Consider the following 24574-nt stretch of genomic DNA (forward strand, 5'->3'; position numbering starts at 1 on the left):
TGGCTGGGGTTCAGCCTGGTAGCATTCTGCAGGTACAGGAGGTTCTTGTGATCCGTTATCACCGTGACAGGATGCACTGCTCCCTCAGTAAGTGGCGCCCACTCCTGGAAAGCTAGTTTGAGGGCCAGGAGTTCCCGGTCTCCCACCATGTCGTTCCGCTCCGCCAGGGTGAAACTTGCGTGAGAAAAAGAAGCAGGGATGCTTCTTACCGGACGTAAGGGTCTGAGAAAGTATTGCTCCAGCCCCCAGAGAAGAGGCATCCACCTCCACCAGAAAAGGCTTGGTGGGGTCCGGGCTGCGGAGTACCGGAGCAGAGAGAAAAAGCGTTCTTCAAGATGGAGAAAGCGGCGAAGGCCTCCGGGTCCAGTTTTTCATGTCAGCCCCCTTCTTTCTGAGAGCCGTAAAGGGAGCCCTGATCAGAGAGTAGTCACGGATAATTGCCTGTAGTAGTTGGCAAACTCCAGGAATCTCTGTAAAGCCCGAAGACCCTGGGGTACTGGCCAGTTGCGGATCACCTTCAGCTTATCTGGGTTCCTTCTGCAGCCTGGTGGACGAGCACAATGTATCCTAGAAAGGAAGTTTCTGCTGGTGGAAAGAGCACTTTTCTAAACTTGGCGTACAAACGGTGTTCCCTGAGTCGCTGTAACACAGTGCGGACTTGGATGATGTGTTGCGGCAGGGAGCGTGTGAAAATCAGGATGTCGTCAAGGTACACTATGATGGAGAGGTATAGCAGGTCCTGGAAGATGTAATTCACGAAATTCTGGAACACCACAGGGGCATTGTAGAGGCCGAATGGCATCACCAAGTATTCAAAATGCCCCTCGTGTGTATTAAACGCCATCTTCCACTCGTCACCCTCCCTAATCCACACCAGGCTCCTCGCAAGTCTAATTGTGTGAAAATCTTGGCCCCTTGTAACCGGTCAAACAACTCTGGAATGATGGGAAGCGGGTACCGTGTCTTAATGTTGATCTTGTTCAAGCCCCGGTAGTCGATTGCAAGGACGAAGGGACCCGTCCTTCTTGGACACGAAGAAGAACCCGGCCCCTGCTGGAGAGGTAGAGGACCTAATGAACCCTTAAGTAGGTTCTCATGGACATAGTCTCGCATGGCCCGAGACTCCTCCCGAGACAAGGTGTACAGACGCCCCTGGGCGGACTGGCTCCTGAAAGTAGGTCAATCGCACAGTCGAAAGGTCGATGGGGAGGAAGCGTGTCAGCCGCCTGTGCACTGAAGACATCCCGAAATCTTGATATTCTTCAGGAAGTCCAGGCGATCTCCCCTGCGGATTCTGGAGTTGGACGGAGCATATGGGAATAGGTGGTTTGACCTGCCGGATAGGCAATGCTGGAAGCACCGGGAACCCAACACCCGATCTCCCCAGTGGACCAGTCAATAACCGGTGCATGGAGGCGGAGCCAGGGTAGACCGGGGATCACCGGGTGAATGGATCGGGAGAGCACCAGGAACTGAATATCTTCTTGATGCAGCGCCCCCACTCGCATACACAGGGGCGAAGTGATCTGGGTGATGGACCGGGGAAGTCTGTCTCCTTGGATGGAAGTGACCCGGAGGACCGGTTGGCAGGGCAGTAGCCCCCCCCCCCCCCCCCCCCCCCCAACCGGGAGAGGAAGTCCGCATCGATGAAATTTCCCCCTGCCCCGGAGTCCAGCAAAGCCATTTTCTGAGCCTGGAATCCCTCTCCCTGAAGGAGTACGGGGACCGATAGCAGGTTGTCAGGAAGGAAGATAACCGACCCAGAGCCACTCCCTTCACGGGGCTCAGGCTGGGGCGTTTCCTGACTTTCTTGGCTTGTTCGGACAGGTATCAGTGAAATGACCCGGCTGCCACAATACAGACATAGATGATTCCTACGGCGATGGGCACTCTTCTCTCTGGAAAGTCAATGCCGCCCCATACCATGGGTTCCTCCTCGTCTCCTGTCGAACCTCCCTCAAGGACCTTGGGAGCCTCAGGTAGGCGGGGTCGACCGAGGACCTCGGATCTGCTCGTTGGGCGATTCTCTCCTGGGCTCGCTCCTGGAATCTGATGTCAATCCGTGTGCAGATTGAGATGAGAGCATCCAGGTTGGTAGGTTCTGGCTAACTCATCCTGGACTCGGCTGTTCAGTCCTTCCTAAAAGATGGCTGTCAAGGCTCCTGGTTCCAACGGAGCTCGGCCGCAAGGGTGCGGAAACTGCACCGCGTAGGCCCCCACGGACCCAGCCCCCTGCTGGATTTGTAACAGTTCTCCAGCAGCAGACGAGGGCCGGCCAGGTACGTCGAACACCAGACGAAACTGCCGCAGGAACTCCTCCAAATTCGATAGCACCGGATCTCGCTGCTCCCACAGTGGAGATGCCCAGGCCAAGGCAGGACCGGTAAGCAATGTTATTATATAAGTGACCTTCACCCTCTCTGACGGGAATGCCTCGGGTTGAAGTTCAAATAGGATTTGGCACTGGTTCAAGGAGTCCCGTCGAAATGGGATGGCTGTGGAAGTCGCAGATGCGGCGCGAGAGCCTCCGCCCTCGGGCCCGAAGAGGAGGTAGCGAGTTGTTGCCGGATCGCTGGCAACTGGTTGCAGACATCCTGAAGGACGCCGGACAGGTGGCTCAATTGAGCCTGATGCTGCTGCTGTAAAACCTGGGCGAAGTCAGGAAAGCGAATGCTACATACCTGTAAAAGGTATTCTCCGAGGACAGCAGGCTGATTGTTCTCACTGATGGGTGACGTCCACGGCAGCCCCTCCAATCGGAAACTTCGCTAGCAAAGGCCTTTGCTAGTCCTCACGCGCCCATGCGCACCGCGCATGCGCGGCCGTCTTCCCGCCCGAACCGGCTCGTGTTCATCAGTCCCATATGTAGCAAGACAAAACAAGGGAAAACACAACTCCAAAGGGGAGACGGGCGGGTTTGTGAGAACAATCAGCCTGCTGTCCTCGGAGAATACCTTCTACAGGTATGTAGCATTCGCTTTCTCCGAGGACAAGCAGGCTGCTTGTTCTCACTGATGGGGTATCCCTAGCCCCCAGGCTCACTCAAAACAAGAAACATGGTCAATTGGGCCTCGCAATGGCAAGGACATAACTGAGATTGACCTAACAATTTATCCAACTAACTGAGAGTGTAGCCTGGAACAGAATAAAAATGGGCCTAGGGGGTGGAGTGGATTCTAAACCCGAACAGATTCTGAAGCACTGACTGCCCGAACCGACTGTCTCATCGGGTATCCTGCTGCAGGCAGTAATGAGATGTGAATGTGTGGACAGATGACCACGTCGCAGCTTTGCAGATCTCTTCAATAGTGGCTGACTTCAAGTGGGCCACTGACGCAGCCATGGCTCTAACATTATGAGCCGTGACATGACCCTCAAGAGCCAGCCCAGCCTGGGCATAAGTGAAGGAAACGCAGTCTGCTAGCCAATTGGATATGGTGCGTTTCCCCACAGCCACTCCCCTCCTGTTGGGATCAAAAGAAACAAACAATTGGGCGGACTGTCTGTTGGGCTGTGTCCGCTCCAGATAGAAGGCCAATGCTCTTTTGCAGTCCAATGTGTGCAGCTGACGTTCAGCAGGGCAGGAATGAGGACGGGGAAAGAATGTTGGCAAGACAATTGACTGGTTCAGATGGAACTCCGACACAACCTTTGGCAAGAACTAGGGTGAGTCGGAGGACTACTCTGTTATGATGAAATTTGGTGTAAGGGGCCTGGGCTACCAGGGCCTGAAGCTCACTGACTCTACGAGCTGAAGTAACTGCCACCAAGAAAATGACCTTCCAGGTCAAGTACTTCAGATGGCAGGAGTTCAGTGGCTCAAAAGGAGGTTTCATCAGCTGGGTGAGAACGACATTGAGATCCCATGACACTGTAGGAGGCTTGACGGGGGGCTTTGACAAAAGCAAACCTCTCATGAAGCGAACAACTAAAGGCTGCCCTGAGATCGGCTTACCTTCCACACGGTAATGGTATGCACTGATTGCACTAAGGTGAACCCTTACAGAGTTGGTCTTGAGACCAGACTCAGACAAGTGCAGAAGGTATTCAAGCAGGGTCTGTGTAGGACAAGAGCGAGGATCTAGGGCCTTGCTGTCACACCAGACGGCAAACCTCCTCCATAGAAAGAAGTAACTCCTCTTAGTGGAATCTTTGCTGGAAGCAAGCAAGATACGGGAGACACCCTCTGACAGACCCAAAGAGGCAAAATCTACGCTCTCAACATCCAGGCTGTGAGAGCCAGAGACTGGAGGATGGGATGCAGAAGCGCCCCTTTGTCCTGCGTGATGAGGGTCGGAAAACACTCCAATCTCCAGGGTTCTTCGGAGGACAACTCCAGAAGAAGAGGGAACCAGATCTGACGCGGCCAAAAGGGAGCAATCAGAATCATGGTGCCTCGGTCTTGCTTGAGTTTCAACAAAGTCTTCCCCACCAGAGGTATGGGAGGATAAGCATACAGTAGACCCTCCCCCCAGTCCAGGAGGAAGGCATCCAATGCCAGCCTGCCGTGGGCCTGAAGCCTGGAACAAAACTGAGGGACTTTGTGGTTGGCTCGAGATGCAAAGAGATCTACCCCACACCTGGAAGATCTGGCGCACTACTCTGGAGTTGAGCGACCACTCGTGAGGTTGCATAATCCTGCTCAGTCTGTCGGCCAGACTGTTGTTTACGCCTGCCAGATATGTGGCTTGGAGCAACATGCCGTGACGGCGAGCCCAGAGCCACATGCTGACAGCTTCCTGACACGGGGCGAGATCCGGTGCCCCCCTGCTTGTTGATGTAATACATGGCTACCTGGTTGTCTGTCTGAATTTGGATAATTTGATGGGACAGCTGATCTCTGAAAGCCTTCAGAGCGTTCCAGACCGCTCGTAACTCCAGGAGATTGATCTGCAGATCGCGTTCCTGGAGGGACCAGCTTCCCTGGGTGTGAAGCCCATCGACATGAGCTCCCCACCCCAGGAGAGACGCATCCGTAGTCAGCACTTTTTGTGGCTGAGGAATTTGGAAAGGACGTCCCAGAGTCAAATTGGACCAAATCGTCCACCAATACAGGGATTTGAGAAAACTCGTGGACAGGTGGATCACGTCTTCTAGATCCCCAGCAGCCTGAAACCACTGGGTAGCTAGGGTCCATTGAGCAGATCGCATGTGGAGGCGGGCCATGGGTGTCACATGAACTGTGGAAGCCATGTGGCCCAGCAATCTCAACATCTGCCGAGCTGTGATCTGCTGGGACGCTCGCACCCACGAGACGAGGGACAACAAGTTGTTGGCTCTCGTCTCTGGGAGATAGGCACGAGCCGTCCGAGAATCCAGCAGAGCTCCTATGAATTTGAGTCTCTGTACTGGGAGAAGATGGGACTTTGGATAATTTATCACAACACCAGTAGCTCCAGGAGGCGAATAGTCATCTGCATGGACTGTAGGCTCCTGCCTTGGATGTGTTTCTTCACCAGCCAATCGTCGAGATAAGGGAACACGTTGCACTCCCAGCCTGCGAAGCGCTGCTGCTACTACAGCCAAACACTTCGTGAACACTATGGGCGCAGAGGCGAGCCCAAAGGGTAGCACACAGTACTGGAAGTGACGTGTGCCCAGCTGAAATTGCAGATACTGTCTGTGAGCTGGCAGTATCGGGATGTGCGTGTAGGCGTCCTTCAAGTCTAGAGAGCATAGCCAATCGTTTTCCTGAATCATGGGGAGAAGGGTGCCCAGGGAAAGCATCCTGAACTTTTCCTTGACCAGATATTTGTTCAGGGCCCTTAGGTCTAGGATGGGAAGCATCCCCCCTGTTTTCTTTTCCACAAGGAAGTACCTGGAATAGAACCCAGCCCTTCTTGCCCGGATTGGCACGGGCTCGACCGCATTGGCGCTGAGAAGGGCGGAGAGTTCCTCTGCAAGTACCTGCTTGTGCTGGAAGCTGTAAGACTGAGCTCCCGGTGGGCAATTTGGAGGTTTGGAGGCCAAATTGAGGGTGTATCCTTGCCGGCTATTTGAAGAACCCAACGGTCGGAGGTTATAAGAGGCCACCTTTGGTGAAAAACTTTCAACCTCCCCCCGACCGGCAGATCGCTCGGCACTGACACGTTGATGTCGGCTATGCTCTGCTGGAGCCAGTCAAAAGCTCGCCCCCTGCTTTTGCTGGGGAGCCGTGGGGCCTTGCTGAGGCGCACGCTGCTGACGAGAGCAAGCGCGCTGGGGCTTAGCCTGACCGCAGGCTGTCGAGAAGGAGGATTGTACCTACGCTTACCAGAAGAGTAGGGAACAGTCTTCCTTCCCCCATAAAAACGTCTACCTGTGGAGGTAGATGCTGAAGGCTGCCGGCGGGAGAACTTGTCGAAAGCGGTATCCCGCTGGTGGAGCTGCTCTACCACCTTTTCGACTTTCTCTCCAAAAATATTGTCCACTCGGCAAGGGGAGTCCGCAATCCGCTGCTGGATCCTATTCTCCAGGTCAGAGGCACGCAGCCACGAGAGTCTGCACATCACCACACCTTGAGCAGCGGCCCTGGACGCAACATCAAAGGTATCATATACCCCTCTGGCCAGGAATTTTCTGCACGCCTTCAGCTGCCTGACCACCTCCTGAAATGGCTTGGCTTGCTCAGGAGGGAGCTTGTCCACCAAGCCCGCCAACTGCCGCACATTGTTCCGCATATGTATGCTCGTGTAGAGCTGGTAAGACTGGATTTTGGCCACGAGCATAGAAGAATGGTAGGCCTTCCTCCCAAAGGAGTCTAAGGTTCTAGAGTCCTTGCCCGGGGGCGCCGAAGCATGCTCCCTAGAACTCTTAGCCTTCTTTAGGGCCAGATCCACAACACCAGAGTCGTGAGGCAACTGATGTGCGCATCAGCTCTGGGTCCCCATGGATCCGGTACTGGGACTCGATCTTCTTGGGAATGTGGGGATTACTTAGAGGCTTGGTCCAGTTCGCAAGCAATGTCTTTTTTAGGACATGATGCATGGGTACTGTGGACGCTTCCTTAGGTGGAGAAGGATAGTCCAGGAGCTCAAACATTTCAGCCCTGGGCTCGTCCTCCACAACCACCGGGAAAGGGGATGGCCGTAGACATCTCCTGGACAAAGGCCGCAAAAGGAGGAGGAAAGCTGCCTTTCAGGGGAGGGAGTGGGATCAGAAGGAAGGCTATCAGACTCCTCGTCAGAGAAATATCTGATGTCCTCCTCCTCCTCCCACGAGGCCTCACCATCGGTATCAGACACAAGTTCACGAACCTGTGTCTGAAGCCGTGCCCGGCTCGACTCAGTGGAAAAACGGCCACAGTGGGAGCGTCGAGAGGTAGACTCCCTCGCCAGCACCGGCAAAGTTCCCTCCGCCGACGTCATCGGGGAGCCTTACTGGGAGGCGACCGCAGTCGGTACCGCAAGCGGCACCGATGTCGGAGACCTCACCCCGGGCAAGGGGCCAGCCGGTGCCTCACTCGACGGTACCGGTGGCGCAAGCACCCCCGGTACCGGAGGGGAAGGGCGCAACAGCTCTCCCAGGATTTCTGGGAGAACGGCCCGGAGACTCTCGTGCAGGGCGGCTGTGGAGAAAGACATAGAAGCCGATGCAGGCATCGAGGTCAGAGGCTGTTCCGGGCGTGGAGGCTGTTCCGGGCTGTCCAAGGTGGAGCGCATCGACACCTCCTGAACAGAGGGTGAGCGGTCCTCCCGGTGCCGATGCCTACTGGGTGCCGACTCCCTCGGCGACCCAGAGCTCTCGGTACTGATGCGGGAAGGAGACCGGTGTCGATGCTTCTTTTATTTTTTCAAACGAAGCATGTCACCGGAGCTTCCCGGTACCGACGAGGAGGACGTAGAATCCAGCCGTCGCTTCCTCGGGGCCGAGGCCGAAGAAGGTCGGTCTCGGGGGGGCTGTACCGCAGGAGCCCTCAGGGTAGGGGGAGACCCACCCAAAGGCTCACCGCCACCAGCAGGGGAATGGACAGCCCTCACCTGCACTCCAGTCGAAGTACCACCGTCCGACGACATCAGCACTAGTGGAGGTCCCGGTACCACCGACGCCGACGCAGCCTTCCGATGTCTCAGTACCGACGATGCAGAGGGTCGATGCAGTAGATGCAGCCGATGCCGAGATCGAAGGTCTTGGAGCTGTCGACGCCGATGCACTTGATGCCCCCGGTGCTGTTGCCGACGAAGAGCCCGAGAACAACACGTTCCACTGGGCCAATCTCGCTACCTGAGTCCTTTTCTGTAAAAGGACGCAAAGACTACAGGCCTGCGGGTGGTGCCCAGCCCCCAGACACTGAAGACACGACGCGTGCCTATCAGTGAGCGAGATTACCCGGGCGCACTGGATGCACTTTTTGAAGCCGCTGGGAGACTTCGATGACATGGGCGGAAAAATCACGCCGGCGAAATCAAAACTCGTAATGGCGAAATAGGCACCAAAATAGGGAGAGAAAAAAAACGAACCGAGGCCTCAAAAGGCCTACCCCGAAAGCAAAAGGAAACTTACGCGGAGCAAAAGCTGGAAACACGGGAAAGGGGTAAAGACCGTAAAGGTCTTTTTCTCTATTTTTTTTTCTAGCGAAAAAAACGCGAAGACGCGCGAGGGTCAACTTTGAGGGGCGTGAAACGGCGCAAAAACGACCCGTCCGGAGCGCGGACAAAAGAAGCCGGTTCGGGCGGGAAGACGGCCGTGCATGCGCGGTGCGCATCGGCGCGCGAGGACTAGCAAAGGCCTTTGCTAGTGAAGTTTCCGATTGGAGGGGCTGCCGTGGACGTCACCCATCAGTGAGAACAAGCAGCCTGCTTGTCCTCGGAGAAGCTCGGTTTTGTCCGGCTTCGGTTTCCTGTTGTGGTCCTGTTGTGACTTGATCAGTGAGCTCTTGTGCTCTGACTGAGCATGGTGGATGAGAGCCGCGCCACACTCTTCAGGCAGCTGGACAACTTCTAGCTTCACCTGGGAAGCGACCCACCGTTCCCTGGAGTTGAGCCCTCAGGTGCAGGTGGCCAACAGGACTTCGGGATCTGGACGGGGTTGGGCCGCCCAGACCATACTAGGTGACAAGTAACTCAGAGTGAGCCGGTACAGTCCAGAGAGCAAGCAGGCAGCAACGCAACGGGTAACCAGGTACAGTCCAAAAGGTCAGGGCAGGCAGCAATCCACAGTAACCAGGTACAGTCCAAAGGATCAGGGCAGGCAGCAATCCACGGGTAATCAGGTACAGTCCAAAAGGTCTGGTAACAGCCGATAGAGAAGGCAAAGAAATGCACGAGGTGAGCACCAAACTTCTATAAGCATAGAAGGAATGGATCCTCAGAAGCTTAGCTGAAATTGGGTGGTGGAGCAGTTGGGGGGAAGAGGGGGGTGGTTGGGAGGCGAGGATAGGGGAGGGCAGACTTATACGGTCTGTACCAGAGCCAGTGATGGGAGGCGGGACTGGTGGTTGGGAGGCGGGTAATACTGCGGGGCAGACTTATATGGTCTGTGCCCTGAAAAGGACAGGTACAAATTCAAGGTAATGTATACACATATGAGTTTGTCTTGGGCAGACTGGATGGACCATGCAGGTCTTTTTCTGCCGTCATCTACTATGTTACTATGTTACTATGTTACATAGAAGCCAAAGCAAAGTGTGTGGGGAACTGTGGTCCTTAAGTAGTCCCCGCATTCGCTGTAACTTCGTGCAGCTGGAGGGAACGCTCCAGATTGGTGCCTGCAAAGGAAAAGGTGGAGCCCCGGGATAGGCATCCAATCCCGTGCAACCAGGCAAAGCAACAACCCGCGCCGGAAACCGGCGCTTCCGGAACGCCACCAGACCGCGTGGTCAACTTGGCCGGCCAAATGAACATGGCGACTGTGCCCGACAGGGCCGCGATCGCATCAGCCGGACCCGTGCCCTCGGCCGGAGAGCATGGCTGGCCAACCGAACCAGACCCAGCAAGACTGGCACCGACAGACCGTAACTCAGGTGAGGGACGTAACCCTCAGATGTTCTATTTCGTAGGTCACTCCTTGTTCTGTCCTCGCCGTTGCGAGGCCCAATTGACCTTCTTTCTTGTTTTGAGTGAGCCTGGGTGCTGGGGTTACCCCATCAGTGAGAACAAGCAGCCTGCTTGTCCTCGGAGAAAGAGAAAGATACATACCTGTAGCAGGTATTCTCAGAGGACAGCAGGCTGATTGTTCTCACAATCCCGCCCACCTCCCCTCTGGAGTTGTCTTTTCCTTGTTATTGCTTTTTAATTTAACTAAACTGGAATTCTCACGCGATGGGCGGTAAAATGGCCGTGCATGCGCGGTGCGTGCGCCTGCATGCTCGAGGGCTCCAGCAGAGTTTGTTGCTAGGAAGATTTCCGTCCTGGGGCTGCCGTGGACGTCACCCATCAGTGAGAACAATTAGCCTGCTGTCCTCGGAGAATACCTGGTACAGGTATGTATCTTTCGCTTTACTCTCGTGACTGCTGCCTGCCTACTGATTCTACTCTTGTGTCTGCTGCCTGCCTACTGACCTTGCCTGTACCTGGATTACTCTTGTGTCTGCTGTCTGCCTACTGACCTTGCCTGTACCTGGATTACTCTCGTGTCTGCTGCCTGCCTACTGACTCTGCCTGTACCTGGATTACTCTTGTGTCTGCTGCCTGCCTCCTGACCTTGCCTGTACCTGGATTACTCTCCTGACCTTGCCTGTACCTGGATTACTGTCGTGTCTGCCTACTGACTCTGCCTGTACCTGGATTACTCTCTTGACCTGCTGCCTGCCTACTGACTCTGCCTGTACCTGGATCAGTCTCTTGCCTGTCTGGCTGTCACATTCATCACCCCGCTTCCTGCTTCATCTCGTAAGCCCTGCAGGCCCACCCGCACCTAGGGGCTCAACTTCTGGGGAACGGTGGTCAGCGCAGGTGAAACCCGGGGTTGTCCGGCCGCCAAGCAAAACCTGGTCCGAGTACGGGGTTCAGCAGCGCTCTACTTGGTACAAGAACTCACAGATCTGACAGGTTGGTTTGCTTATTTACTTATTTATTGGTTTTTAGCCACCTTTATCAAGCGATTCACCTAAGGCGGTGTACAGCAGGTAAAGTTTAACATAAACTTACAATTTTAACAGCATAACAATAGTAAAATAACCAAGTATCAACATAAATCCAATAAATGAGGTAAACTTGAAAACAGTAAATTAAAACTTTACAATATAACTACTGTGAAACAGTATAAAAAATATGCACATTTAACACTGGAATTCAAATACCAGAGATATAATACAATGTTAGCATAATACTAATGATACACCTAATAAGCACCATTAGAACATTCAACTAACATAGATATGATGCTAAAGATTGTCTACAGTACGGCTTATCATATATATCTGAGGGACCAAGAGCAGATAGATATATGATGGGAACAAGATGCCTGGTATAGAGTCAGTTGGGGTAATTAGATGGTTATCTAAACTCTCAAGGCAAGATTTTTTGTATAGCTAAGCAAGAGATAAGGAACAGATCTAAGTTACAGTGTGTGTAGCAAGCTAGTCTAGGTGCAGAATGAGTGTTTAGTCAGTCACCCTATGTATTAAAAGCTTGCGAGAAGAGCCTTGTGGCAGCAAGCATATAATCACCTGGCATTATCTATATTACTATAATAAAGTGAAGCTACTTACCTAGAGCAGAGGTTTTCTGAAAAGAACAGTCAGCAGTCACACACTTGGGTCACATGACTGCTGCTGACAAGGAAAGAGGAATGAATCTGGACCTATTATGCATAAGCTCAGATTCTGAATCGTGTACTTTTTATAGTTGTGTTTATTTTGAGTATTATCCTTACTGCTTGGCCATATAAATGCTGAGGAGCAGGATTGAATGCCAAGAGATATGTGTCTCAGGTCTGTTTTCAGTTCTCTATCTCCACCTGCTGGTTGATGGCCACAACTATTCCACAGGTTCTGGAATAGTGGGAAAGAAAATGATCAGGTAAGACCTAATTTCTCCTCTGCCCCATTTGAAGTTTAAAATTCCAAAGATGTTATGTGCAAGGGAGAGACTTAAAACTCGTAAGTGTTCGTTATCTGGAGAAAGCCAGATCCTCTCTAACAAGGGTTTTCTTGTCCTCTTCCAGCTGGACGATTCACTTGTTGCTAAGGAATTGACTATTTCCGACTCTGAGCATTCTGATGCTGAGGCGTCTTACACAGAAAATGGCACATTTAACCTCTCAAGGGGGCAGACGCCCCTCACTGAGGGGTCTGAAGGTAAGAAAAGTATCCTTTTTTTGAATATTGAAAGAGCAGGCAACCCCTATAGAGACACAACTTTGACAGCAAGCTGTTTCCTCAGTGAGCTGAAAAAAGAATATAGGATGGTCATCTCTGATTTGACATCGATTAGCCTAGCATTACAACCTTAGAGTCGGTGTTCTTGGGTTCTCTGTTTTCTTCCTTGCCTTTTAAAATAAAGAAAATCATAATGTTTCCTTATTCTTAGGAACTTAACTTGTTAGTTTTGCACTTTTCTTTATTATTTGCATTGGGAGCGCATGTGGCAGCAATGCTGGGCCATAAGAGCCAGGTGCATGTGCTTCAGTGGCGTACCTAGGTAGTTGACACCCGGGGCCGGTCATTTTTTAACACCCCCCCCCCCCACCCCCCCCCCCCCCCCAAAATCCAGTACTAGGCATACCGAGAATACAAAACACTCAGGACCTATAGAGCAATTCTACCATACCATAATACCATAAGCAGTCATTTCTACGAGTCACACAAGGAAAAGGAAAGCATCTTAAACACTACAGAGAGCACTAGAACATCAATTCACCTATTGTAAAATGAAAACAGACAGATTAGTACAGATCGTCGATCCTGCACAGTCAATGCCAACCGAAAGCCATGTCTTTTTCACAAACACAGATACACCCTAATCCACTATAGAATAAGTAATCATAAACTTTCTATTTAGACAAAAATTAAACTGAACCCCCGATGCCAGACTCTGCATACAATGCAACACCACAGAAAACAGAAAATGTCCCCTAGTACTGTGCTAAATATAAAGACAGCAGATGTAAATTTGAAAAAACTAACAAATACCAATCCCACTTTACAAATTAACAAATAGAAATAAAACAAATACAGAAAATAAAATAATACCATTTTACTGGACTAATACATTTAGCTTCCAGAGGCCAAAATCTCCTTCCTCAGGTCAGTACAGTATAGTGCTGTTACAGTATCTTATCCTGACCTGAGGAAGGGGGTTTTGTTCTCTGAAAGTTAAGTCAAAATGTATTCAAATTAGTCCAATAAAAAGATTACTTTATTTACATGTTCTATTTATAAACAACACAGCTACAATACTATATCCTAAAGCAAAATAATAAAAATATATATTTACAGTTTGTTGTCTCTGGTTTCTGCTTTCCTCATCTTCTTTTCACTGTCTTCCTTCCGTCCAGGATCTGTCTTTGCTCTCTCTCTCTGCCATTCAGTGTCTGCCCTCTCTAATGTCCTTTCCATCCACTGTCTGCCCTCTCTCTCCCTTCCATCCACCATTTGCCCCAGTCTGCCCTCTTCTCTCTCCCCCTTCCACCACCATCTGACCTTTCTCTCTGCCCCTTCAATCCGTCTGCCCTCCCTCTCCCATCCATCCAGGGTCTGCCCTCCCTCATGATCCCCACTTCCTTCCAGGGTCTGTTGTCCCCTCTCTCTCTGCCCCCCCCTTTCAGCCCACATCTCCCACCGGCCCCCCTTTTCAGCCCCACTATCCCACCAGTCCCCAGCCCTTTTCTCCCATCAGTCCTGAGCTTCAGCCCCCAGCCACTTCTCCCTGCCCCCTTTTCAGCCCCTAGTTTCAACCCCAGCCCTTTTCTCTCACCATTCCTGAGCTTCAGCCCCAGCCAGTTCTCCCTGTCCCCTTTAAAGCCCACAGTTTCAGCCCCTGCCCCGTTTCAGCCCACAGTTCTAGCACTAGCCCCCTTATCTCAAATACCCTCCTTTTCAGCCCCAGACCCATTCTCCCACCTGTCCCAGGCATGGACCCATTCTCCCTCCTGCCCCCTTGTCGGACCCCAGTTCCAGCTTCAGACCCCTTCTCCCCTCTGAGCTCCCCAATCCCCTTCTCCCCTGTGAGCACCCCTCTCAGCTCCCCCACCCCTCCCCAGTTCCCTTCTCCCCAGTTCCCTTCTCCCCTCTGCGAACCCCTCTGAGCTCCCCCACCCCTCCAAGTTCCCTTCTCCCTTCTGCGAACCCCTCTGAGATCCCCCCACCCCTCCCCAATTCCCTTCTCCCTTCTGCGAACCCGTCTGAGCTCCCCCACCCCTCCCCAGTTCCCTTCAACCCTCTGCGAACCCCTCTGAGCTCTCCCACCCCTTCCCAGTTCCCTTCTGCGAACCCCTCTGAGTTCCCCCCACCCCTCCCCAATTCCCTTCTCCCTTCTGCGAACCCCTCTGAGCTCCCCCACCCCTCCCCAGTTCCCTTCAACCCTCTGCGAACCCCTCTGAGCTCCCCCACCCCTCCCCAGTTCCCTTCCCTCTGAGCTCCCCCACCTCCTTCTCCCATCTGAGCCCCCCCCCCTCCGTGGAGAGCAACAGAGCCCTCTTCTCCTGCCACCATCCTGCGTTTTTTTTTTAAATCCATACAGCGACGCAGGCAGCGCCTCGTGTCTGCCCTGCTGTGTGCTGTCAAAAAAGAACATCGCTTCGCCGGCGTCGGGCCTTCTCTCGCTATGTCCCGCCCTCGAGGAAATAGGAAGTTACCTCAAAAGTGGGCGGGACATAGCGAGAGAAGGCCCGACGCCGGCGAAGCGATGTTCTTTTTTGACAGCACACAGCAGGGCAGACACGAGGCGCTGCCTGCATTGCTCGCTGAATGGATTTTTTTTTTAAAACGCAGGGTGGTAGCAGGAGACGACGGAGCACCCCCCCACCCGCCGACACCCGGGGTGGACCCGCCCCCCCCCCCCCCCCCCCCCCCCCCCTTGGTACGCCACTGATGTGCTTTGTGGCCTTTTGTTATGACCCTGATGTTCAGCAGTGAATTTCTTACCCAGCCTGGCAAAATTGTTCTGTTTAGTTGAGTGCTGAGCAGCCCTTTTCTTAATTTCCTTTCATACCTGTCAAAATTGTGATTTGGAGTGTGTTAATTTTGCTTGGGTAAAAGGCATTTAGGTTGCTTTTTATGCCACTTCTGGAGGGGGAGGGGCTTGACATGACAGAATATTTCTGGTACTTAAGAGCAGGGCTTAATTCCAGCGTTCCAGGACTTGTTAAGAAACTGGAAGTGAGCTTTGTCATTGGAATGAGGGTGGCCACAGTGAATCCTAGCTCTCACCTCACAGAATCCACACTGCTGCCCCCAGCCTGCCTTTCTCCCCTCAGCTGCCTTGTGTAGCCAACATCTGTAAATCTGCACTATTTTCTTCTAGACACTCACTTTTACAGAATGCCCCTGCCCCCCCCCCACCCCCCACCTCCTCAGTTCAAACAGTGCGCTACCGTAGGAACCACATGGCTGAAATAGGAAGTTATGAGGAGTCTGCATCTAAGGGAAAGCTTGGATTTACCAGGACAGCTGAGAGGAAGAAAGTGCTGCTGTAAGACCCCCTGCCACTGAAGCTGCACTGCACATAAACCCTTGAAGTGCAGGAAAGAGAAGGGCAGAGAAAATAGAGCAAACCAGGCCAGAGGCAGGATTAGGAAAATGAACAGACACAGACTTAAAGCTTCAGGAGGGGAGAGCTGGATCTATACTCCATGAGAGTGCTGTCATGGTGATAAGGTGGGAAAGAATGTGAACATCAGATTTGGAGAGAGAGTGCAATTAGGGATAGGGAGACAGCAGGTGCTCCTAGGTTGATAGGTAAGGGGAAACGTTCTACCCCCCAAGTACCCTACACAATACGGGGCAGGGCACTTGGACATTGTGTGAGGAGGGAAGAGGTACTGCACGGTGGACTGGCGAGCAACTACACCAGGGCAACATAAGGAGGGGGCAACATGCTCATGTGCAGCCCTGGTGGGGCAGGGGAACCAGGAGACAGCAGCAGCAAAATTGTGTGCTGCCTTATCTCCAACACTGTAGCACTGATTAATTGAACAGTATGGGGGAAAGTGATCAGTAGGGGTGGGGGGAACATAGGTGTGAATACTTTGATGGGATGGAAAATAGCATGGGGGTAGTTGACTGGGGGAAGAGAGAATAGGGAGTGGGGTTGAGTGAATGAGGGACTGAGGACAGGGAAGAGAAGGGGCGGAGAATTAGTGAATAGGAAAGTTTTTGGGTGTGGAGCTGGGGCGGATGAGCAAATAGAGGGTTTAGGGGAATGTGGGGAGGAAGGAAGATGGCTGAAACAGCAAGTAGAGGAGTATGGAAGGGGTGAAGGAGAAAGATGAGGAATTATGTGAGGTGGCAGTGACATCATATAAAATGTGGGATATTCTATTAACGCCTATCCGTAATACTCCTCTCCGTCTTCCTCCACAGACATGTCCCCTCAAGATCCCTTGCATACCTTCACCCTGAACTGTGCCACACATTCACCTACTTCATATTTAGCCACCCATCCATGACATACACATGAAGGCCATACAGCTATAAAGCACTCTTCAAGTTGGTTTGAAAAATTTTAACAAAGAATTATGTCACATTATGTTGTTTTTTTCATTTCCATAATCTAAAAAACTTAAAAAAATACTTTGGTTATTTATAATTATCACTGCCCCCACCAGTTCACTTTTTTCTGTACAAATTAAGTCCTGCTTAGCATTTTGTGAAAGCTTCTGTAGGGGTGAGGACCAAGAAAATGTTAACCAGCTCAATTTAGATAAGTTGAAGTACAGAGAAATCAGGTGACTTAAGATAAGACTGTGTCACTGGAAGAATGAATTTGAATGTCTGGATGCTCTTTTCACTTTGACCTTACTATTCTTAGAGGAAATCTAGTCTGTGTAACGTGAACAGCATGTTCTCTGTGTACCCCTTAGATCTTGATCCTGAGGAATCTTTTGCAAGGGATCTTCCTGATTTTCCTTCCATTAATCCAGATTTAACTGGAATGGACGATGAAGACGATACCAGCATTGGGTTCCCCAGCACAGCGTACCGCACGCGGACTGCACAGGACCCCAATCTCTACGACGAGCAAGAGGCAATTGATTCTGATCTGGCACTGGGTGGATTGCCAGCTGCGCAGAACTTCACCGATAACTTAGCTGGTTTGGTCACCAGAGGAATGATCCAACTGGCACTGTCGGGGTCCAGCCAAACAGCCTCTGCATACAGTGTTGACCCCCAAAGGCCAGTGAGAACATATCACAGCAATTCTGACTCTGATTTGGATACTGACGCAGAAGGGGATGATTTTGAACTGTTGGACCAGTCTGAACTGAATCAAACAGATCCTAGTACCTCACGTAGTCATCGGTCTTCAAATATTTAAAGTTTCACTCTGGTTTTCCATTGAACATAGGGACAGAAGTGCTAAGCATATGCCCTAGAGAGATAATATGGGAAAATCTCCTTAGTACATCTGACCTGTACTGAGGTGAGGGAGTGGGAGGATGGGGAGAGCTTTTAGAAGCACCATTCTAGAAATAAATGTTGAATTGTCTCCGTGTATACATGTGTGAGGTTCCAGTCAATATTGCACAGAGCTAAGGCTCTCTTTGCCACTGTGATGTCTGACTCTGTAAATCTGACTTAGTAAATCTTAAAAGTCCTCTGCCTTTACCTTTATGCTTCGACCTATTCAAATTTTTCTTTGGTTTTTTTTTTTTTTTTTTTTTGGTCCTGTTGTGTAAACATTCAGTACTGTGATAGAAGCTTTAGTCAAATTGATAGCCATCTTCAACTAGGACTTTTGTGTGCAAGAATGTATATGCATACTGCCAACAGACGTATTACAAAACTTATTTTCAAAAAAAGTTTGGTCCCTAAATTTTGGAAATAGGCCCTTTGTGCTTGGCACCTGAATCTGGGTATGCTATTGCCTCACCCAGGCTTAGGCTTCTAAGCTGGAAAACAGCAGAGAGCACCTACTATGTAACATTTCTACAGCGCTACTAGAGATATAAAGCACTATACAAATATTTAAAATTGAGACAGTCCCTGCTTTCTGGTGCTTACACTCTAGCTGAAAGACACATACAAGACAATATCTAATAATTTATATATTTAATAAACTGGGCTTCATAGTGACGTCTATTAACAAGGTAGTAAACACAGAGAAGCTCCTTGGATCCACCCCAAGAATAGATGTAACACAAAGCTTTTCCAGTAAAACAAATATCTTTATTAAAATATTGCCCAACGTGGTCCACGTTTACTCCACTAACAGGCTGCTTCGGAGGTACAATACTACAGGAAAAACAATTTCAATAAATCATAAAAATCATGTCACAATACATATACAGACAATATAAAATTAAATTTAAAAAAGTGATTTGGAACCAGTTAGAAAATGATGTGCACACTCTATATAAGCAAGGGCAAAACTGTAACTATAATACATGTTTCATGTTTAAGTTCTATTATTCATTATACAATTTGTAATTTTTTTTATTTTATATTGTATATGTATTGTGCTTGACATGATTTTTATGATTTAATAAAATGATGTTTGTTCTGTAGTATACCCCTGAAGCAGCCCGTGACTGGGCGAAACGTGGACCACGTCAGGTGATATTTTAATAAAGATATTTGTTTTACTGGACCTGCTTTATGTTTGAGCTGTTAGCCAAGTGACGGGGCATTCTGAACACTTAATTGGTGTGGAGTGGTGCAGGGCTGGAGGCCCTAAGAGGAGAAATAGGGGAGCCTTTCCAGGTCAGGTGAAATGGGAGCCTAAGACTGATCTGCTGGACTTGGGCTTATGGAGAGGAGTCTACAAAACCCTCAGGGAACTTGTGCAAGTGTCAGCTAGTCACTTAAGTATTACACTAAAAACATGTTCAACGTGATAGGCTAAAGGTCAAGAAAAGTCAGAGTTTTTGACTTAAAACTCATCTAAAAGCAAGGAAATGTGAACAGAGCCGTAGAAAACACACCAACTCAAGAACACCATTGAGGCATGCAGTGTCCAAGGCAGAGCAGCATCTGCGGTTAGCAGTAAAAGAGAGCACAGAGAGAAGAAGCTTGCCCGACGGAGGTCTTGAGAAGGGAGCAGTACTGGACCTATAGAATGAATGCACTTGTAAGTGAGAACAGCAGTTTAAACCAAATTCAAAAGGGGAGGAGGGAAGGGAAATGTGACTTGATATACGGCCTTTCTGAGGTTTTTGCAACTACATTCAAAGTGGTTTACATATATTCAGGTACTTACTTTGTACCAGGGGCAATGGGGAGGGTTAAGTGACTTGCCCAGTGTCAGAAGGAGCTGCAGTGGGAATCGAACTCAGTTCCCCAGGATCAAAGTCCACTGCACTAACCACTAGGCTACTCCTCCACTCTAAAGCAGATAGAAAGCTGCCGAAAGAAGAGGGGTAAGTAAATATGGTCTTACCTACCCTAGAATAATGTAACTGAGTTCTGCCTATACTGCAACGGAGAAAGACAAGTCCATGGCAGATCCTCGTGCATGAGGTTGTGCTAGTCCAAACAGGAGGTGATAAGCATGAGTGAGAGTTTTGGTAGAATTATGTTGTGACAAAAAATGTTCCACTTTGTAGCTGGTCAAACCACTAGGACTTGTTTGCCTATAAATATACAGTCTGTTAGTATCTTACTGTTGGAGCTATCATGTTCTGAAATCACATGACAGCTTAGCACTAGGAACCTGTACTGGTTGATCTCTCCCTCCCCCCCCCCCCCCTTGAAAATTGGTAAGTGTGCAGGTAAAAAAAAAAAAGTTAGAAATGTACCCCTTTGGCAGATTTAGTTATTTATTTTTACATGCATATCACTGGTTTATGGGCAGAAAAGGTTTGTCTTTTCCAGTATATAACGTGGGTACTGTTATGTACATGAGCAGGTGTTTTCTGAGGCTGGAGCTGAAGCAGGTTTAGGACTTCTGCACATATTTCCATTTTCAAACTTATGCATGCAGATTTTGAGATGTTTTGTGCATTCTAAATAGCAGATGTAAATGTGTGTAGTCTTTGGTGTCATTTATTCACATGGTGGCTATACGAGGGACCATAAGTATTGCCATACTGGGAAAGACCAAAAGTCCATTAAGCCCAGCATCCTGTTTCCAACAGTGGCCAATCCAAGTCACAAATACCTGGCAAGATCCCCAAAAAGTACAAAACATTCTATACTGCTTATCCCAGAAATAGTGGATTTTCCCCAAGTCCATTTAATAGTGGTCTATGGGCTTTTTCTTTAGGAAGCCATCCAAACCTTTTTTTAAACTCCGTGAAGCTAACAGCTTTTACCACATTCTCTAGCAATGAATTCCAGTAATTACACATTGAATGAAGAAAACATTTCTCCAATTCGTTTTAAATTTACTACATTGTAGCTTCATCGCATGCCCCCTAGTCCTAGTATTTTTGGAAAGCGTAAACAGACGCTTCATATCTACCTGTTCCACTCCACTAATTATTTTATAGATATGTATCATATCTCCCCTCAGCCGTCTTTTCTCCAAGCTGAAGAGCCCTAGCCACTTCAGCCTTTCCTCATAGGGAAGTAGTCCCATCCCCTTAATCATTTTCATCGCCCTTCTCTGTACCTTTTCTAATTCCACTATATCGTTTTTTAGATGCGGCAACCAGAATTGAACACAATATTCGAAGTGCGGTCGCACCATGGAGCAATGCAAAGGCATTATAACATCCTCATTTTTGTTTTCCATTCCTTTCCTAATAATACCTAACATTCTATTTGCTTTCTTAGCCGCAGCAGCACACTGAGCAGAAGGTTTCAATGTATAGCGAATGATACATACCTGTAGCAGGTGTTCTCCGAAGACAGCAGGCTGATTGTTCTCACGACTGGGGGTTGACGTCCACGGCAGCCCCCACCAACCGGAACAAAAACTTCGCGGGCGGTCCCGCACACAAGGCATGCCCACCGCGCATGCGCGGCCGTCTTCCCGTCTGTGTGCGACCGTTCCCACTCAGTTGAATGACAAGCAAAGGAATGAGTAAAAACGCAATTCCAAAGGGGAGGAGGGAGGGTAGGTGAGAACAATCAGCCTGCTGTCCTCTGAGAACACCTGCTACAGGTATGTATCATTCGCTTTCTCCGAGGACAAGCAGGCTGCTTGTTCTCACGACTGGGGTATCCCTAGCTCTCAGGCTCACTCAAAACAAGAACCCAGGTCAATTTAACCTCACAACGGCGAGGGCATAACAGAAATTGACCTACGAAGAACAACTAACTGAGAGTGCAGCCTGAACAGAACAAATCGGGTCCTGGAGGGTGGAGTTGGATTCAAACCCCAAACAGATTCTGCAGCACCGACTGCCCGAACCGACTGTCGCGTTGGGTATCCTGCTGGAGGCAGTAATGTGATGTGAATGTGTGGACTGATGACCACGTCGCAGCCTTGCAAATCTCTTCAATAGTGGCTGACTTCAAGTGGGCCACTGACGCTGCCATGGCTTTAACACTGTGAGCCGTGACATGACCCTCAAGAGCCAGCCCAGCCTGGGCGTAAGTGAAGGAAATGCAATCTGCTAGCCAATTGGAGATGGTGCGTTTCCCGACAGCGACCCCTTTCCTATTGGGGTCGAAAGAAATAAACAATTGGGCGGACTGTCTGTGGGGCTGTGTCCGCTCCAGATAGAAGGCCAACGCTCGCTTGCAGTCCAAAGTGTGCAACTGACATTCAGCAGGGCGGGTATGTGGTCTGGGAAAGAATGTTGGCAAGACAATTGACTGGTTAAGGTGGAACTCCGACACCACCTTTGGCAGGAACTTAGGGTGAGTGCGGAGTACTACTCTGTTATGATGAAATTTGGTATAAGGAGCATGAGCTACCAGGGCTTGCAGCTCACTGACTCTACGAGCTGAAGTAACTGCCACCAAGAAAATGACCTTCCAGGTCAAGTACTTCAGATGGCAGGAATTCAGTGGCTCAAAAGGAGGTTTCATCAGCTGGGTGAGGATGACGTTGAGATCCCATGACATCGCAGGAGGCTTGACAGGGGGCCTTGACAAAAGCAAGCCTCTCATGAATCGAACGACTAAAGGCTCTCCAGAGATGGCTTTACCCTCTACACGATAATGGAAAGCACTAATCGCACTAAGGTGATTCCTTACTGAGTTGGTCTTGAGGCCAGACTCTGATAAGTGCAAAAGGTATTCAAGCAGGTTCTGTGCAGGACAAGAACGAGGTTCTAGGGCCTTGCTCTCACACCAAACGACAAACCACCTCCACTTGAAAAAGTAACTCTTTTTAGTGGAATCCTTTCTAGAGACCAGCAAGACACGGGAGACACCCTCAGACAGACCCAACAAAGCAAAGTCTACGCCCTCAACATCCAGGCCGTGAGAGCCAGAGACTGAAGGTTGGGGTGCAGAAGCGCTCCGTTGTTCTGCGAAATGAGAGTCGGAAAACACTCCAATCTCCATGGTTCTTCTGAGGACAACTCCAGAAGTAGAGGGAACCAGATCTGATGGAGCCAAAAAGGCGCTATCAGAATCATGGTGCCGTGGTCTTGCTTGAGCCTTCAGTAAGGTCTTCCCCACCAAAGGTATGGGAGGATAAGCATACAGGAGGCCGGTCCCCCAATGGAGGAGAAAGGCATCCAACGCTAGTCTGCCGTGTGCCTGCAGCCTGGAACAGAACAGAGGCAGCTTGTGGTTGGTCTGAGAAGCGAAAAGTTCCACCGAGGGAGTGCCCCACTCTCGGAAGATCTTGCTTACCACTCTGGAATGGAGCAACCAGTTGTGCGGTTGCATGACTCTGCTCAGTCTGTCGGCCAGACTGTTGTTTACGCCTGCCAGGTATGTGGCTTGAAGAAGCATGCCGAACTGGCAGGCCCAACGCCACATCCTGTCGGCTTCCTGACACAGGGGGCGAGATCCGGTGCCCCCCTGCTTGTTGATGTAATACATTACAACCTGATTGTCTGTCCGAATTTGGATAATTTGGTAGGACAGCCGATCTCTGAAGGCCTTCAGTGCGTTCCAGACTGCTCGGAGCTCCAGGAGGTTGATCTGAAGATCCTGTTCCTGGAGGGACCACAGTCCCTGGGTGTGAAGCCCATCGACATGAGCTCCCCACCCCAGGCGAGATGCATCCGTCGTCAGCACCTTCGTGGGCTGCGGAATTTGGAATGGACGTCCCAGGGTCAAATTGGTCCGAAGTGTCCACCAGTGCAGCGAATTGCGGCAACTGAGGGACAGGCGGATGACATCTTCTAGATTCCCGGTGGCTTGGCACCACTGGGAAGCTAGGGTCCATTGAGCAGATCTCATGTGAAGACGAGCCATGGGAGTCACATGAACTGTAGAGGCCATATGACCCAGGAGTCTCAACATTTGCCGAGCTGTGACCTGCTGAGACGCTCTGGTCTGGGAAGCGAGGGACAGAAGGTTGTGGGCCCTCGCTTCGGGAAGAAAGGCCTGAGCCGTCTGTGAATTCAGCAGAGCTCCTATGAATTCCAGAGATTGGACTGGCTGGAGATGGGACTTTGGGTAATTTATCACAAACCCCAGCAGCTCCAGGAGGTGAATAGTGCACTGCATGGACCGGAGATCCCCTGCCTCTGAGGTGTTCTTGACCAGCCAATCGTCGAGATACGGGAACATGTGCACTCCCAGCTTGCGTAGATACGCCGCAACCACCACGAGACACTTCGTTAACACCCGTGGGGCAGAGGCGAGCCCAAAGGGCAGCACACAATACTGAAAGCGCCGTGTCCCCAGGCGGAATCTGAGATACTGTCTGTTGGCTGGCAGTATCGGGATGTGAGTATAAGCGTCCTTTAAATCCAGGGAACATAGCCAATCGTCTTTCTGAACCATTGGTAGAAGGGTGCCCAAGGAAAGCATCCTGAACTTCTCTTTGACCAGGTATTTGTTCAGGCCTCTCAGGTCTAGGATGGGGCGCATCCCCCCTGTTTTCTTTTCCACAAGGAAGTACCTGGAATAGAATCCCTGCCCTTCCTGCCCGGGTGGCACGGGCTCGACCACATTGGCGCTGAGAAGGGCGGAGAGTTCCTCTGCAAGTACCTGCCTGTGGTGGGAGCTGAAGGATTGGGCTTCCGGTGGGCAATTTGGAGGAGTGGAGGCCAAATTCAGGGTGTATCCGCACCGCATTATTTGGAGAACCCACTGGTCGGAGGTTATCAGAGGCCACCATTGGTGAAAAGCTTTCAACCTCCCTCCGACCGGCAGGTCGTCCGGTACGGACACTTTGATGGCAGCTATGTTCCCATGGATCCAGTCAAAAGCCCGTCCCCAGCTTTTGCTGTGGAGGCGCAGGGGGCTGCTTAGGCGCACACTGTTGATGGGAACGAGCGCGCTGGGACTGTCCCTGTGCCTGAGGAGGCCTTCGGGCCGGCTGGGTGTACCTGTAAGCGTAGGCCTGGCCCGGGAAAAACGGCCACCTGTTGAGGTGGATGCTGAAGGCGTCCGGTGGGAGAGCTTGTCGAGAGCGGTTTCCCGCTGGTGTAGTTGGTCCACCAACTGCTCGACCTTCTCGCCAAAGATGTTATCCCCCCG

General features: G+C 50.7%; 1 protein-coding gene across 1 annotated transcript in view; it reads left to right on the top strand.

Moving 5' to 3' along the window:
* Positions 1-17687, top strand: part of RETREG3 (reticulophagy regulator family member 3) — a 169574-nt gene extending 151887 nt beyond the window's left edge. The window contains 2 exon segments of the mRNA XM_030221275.1: positions 12085-12217; positions 16942-17687. Coding sequence (XP_030077135.1) covers positions 12085-12217; positions 16942-17396 — 588 coding nt within the window. The 3' untranslated portion in view covers positions 17397-17687.
* The last annotated feature ends 6887 nt before the right edge of the window (positions 17688-24574 follow it).

This window comes from Microcaecilia unicolor, chromosome 12, assembly GCF_901765095.1.
Source record: "Microcaecilia unicolor chromosome 12, aMicUni1.1, whole genome shotgun sequence".
Classification (NCBI taxonomy): Eukaryota; Metazoa; Chordata; class Amphibia; order Gymnophiona; family Siphonopidae; genus Microcaecilia; species Microcaecilia unicolor.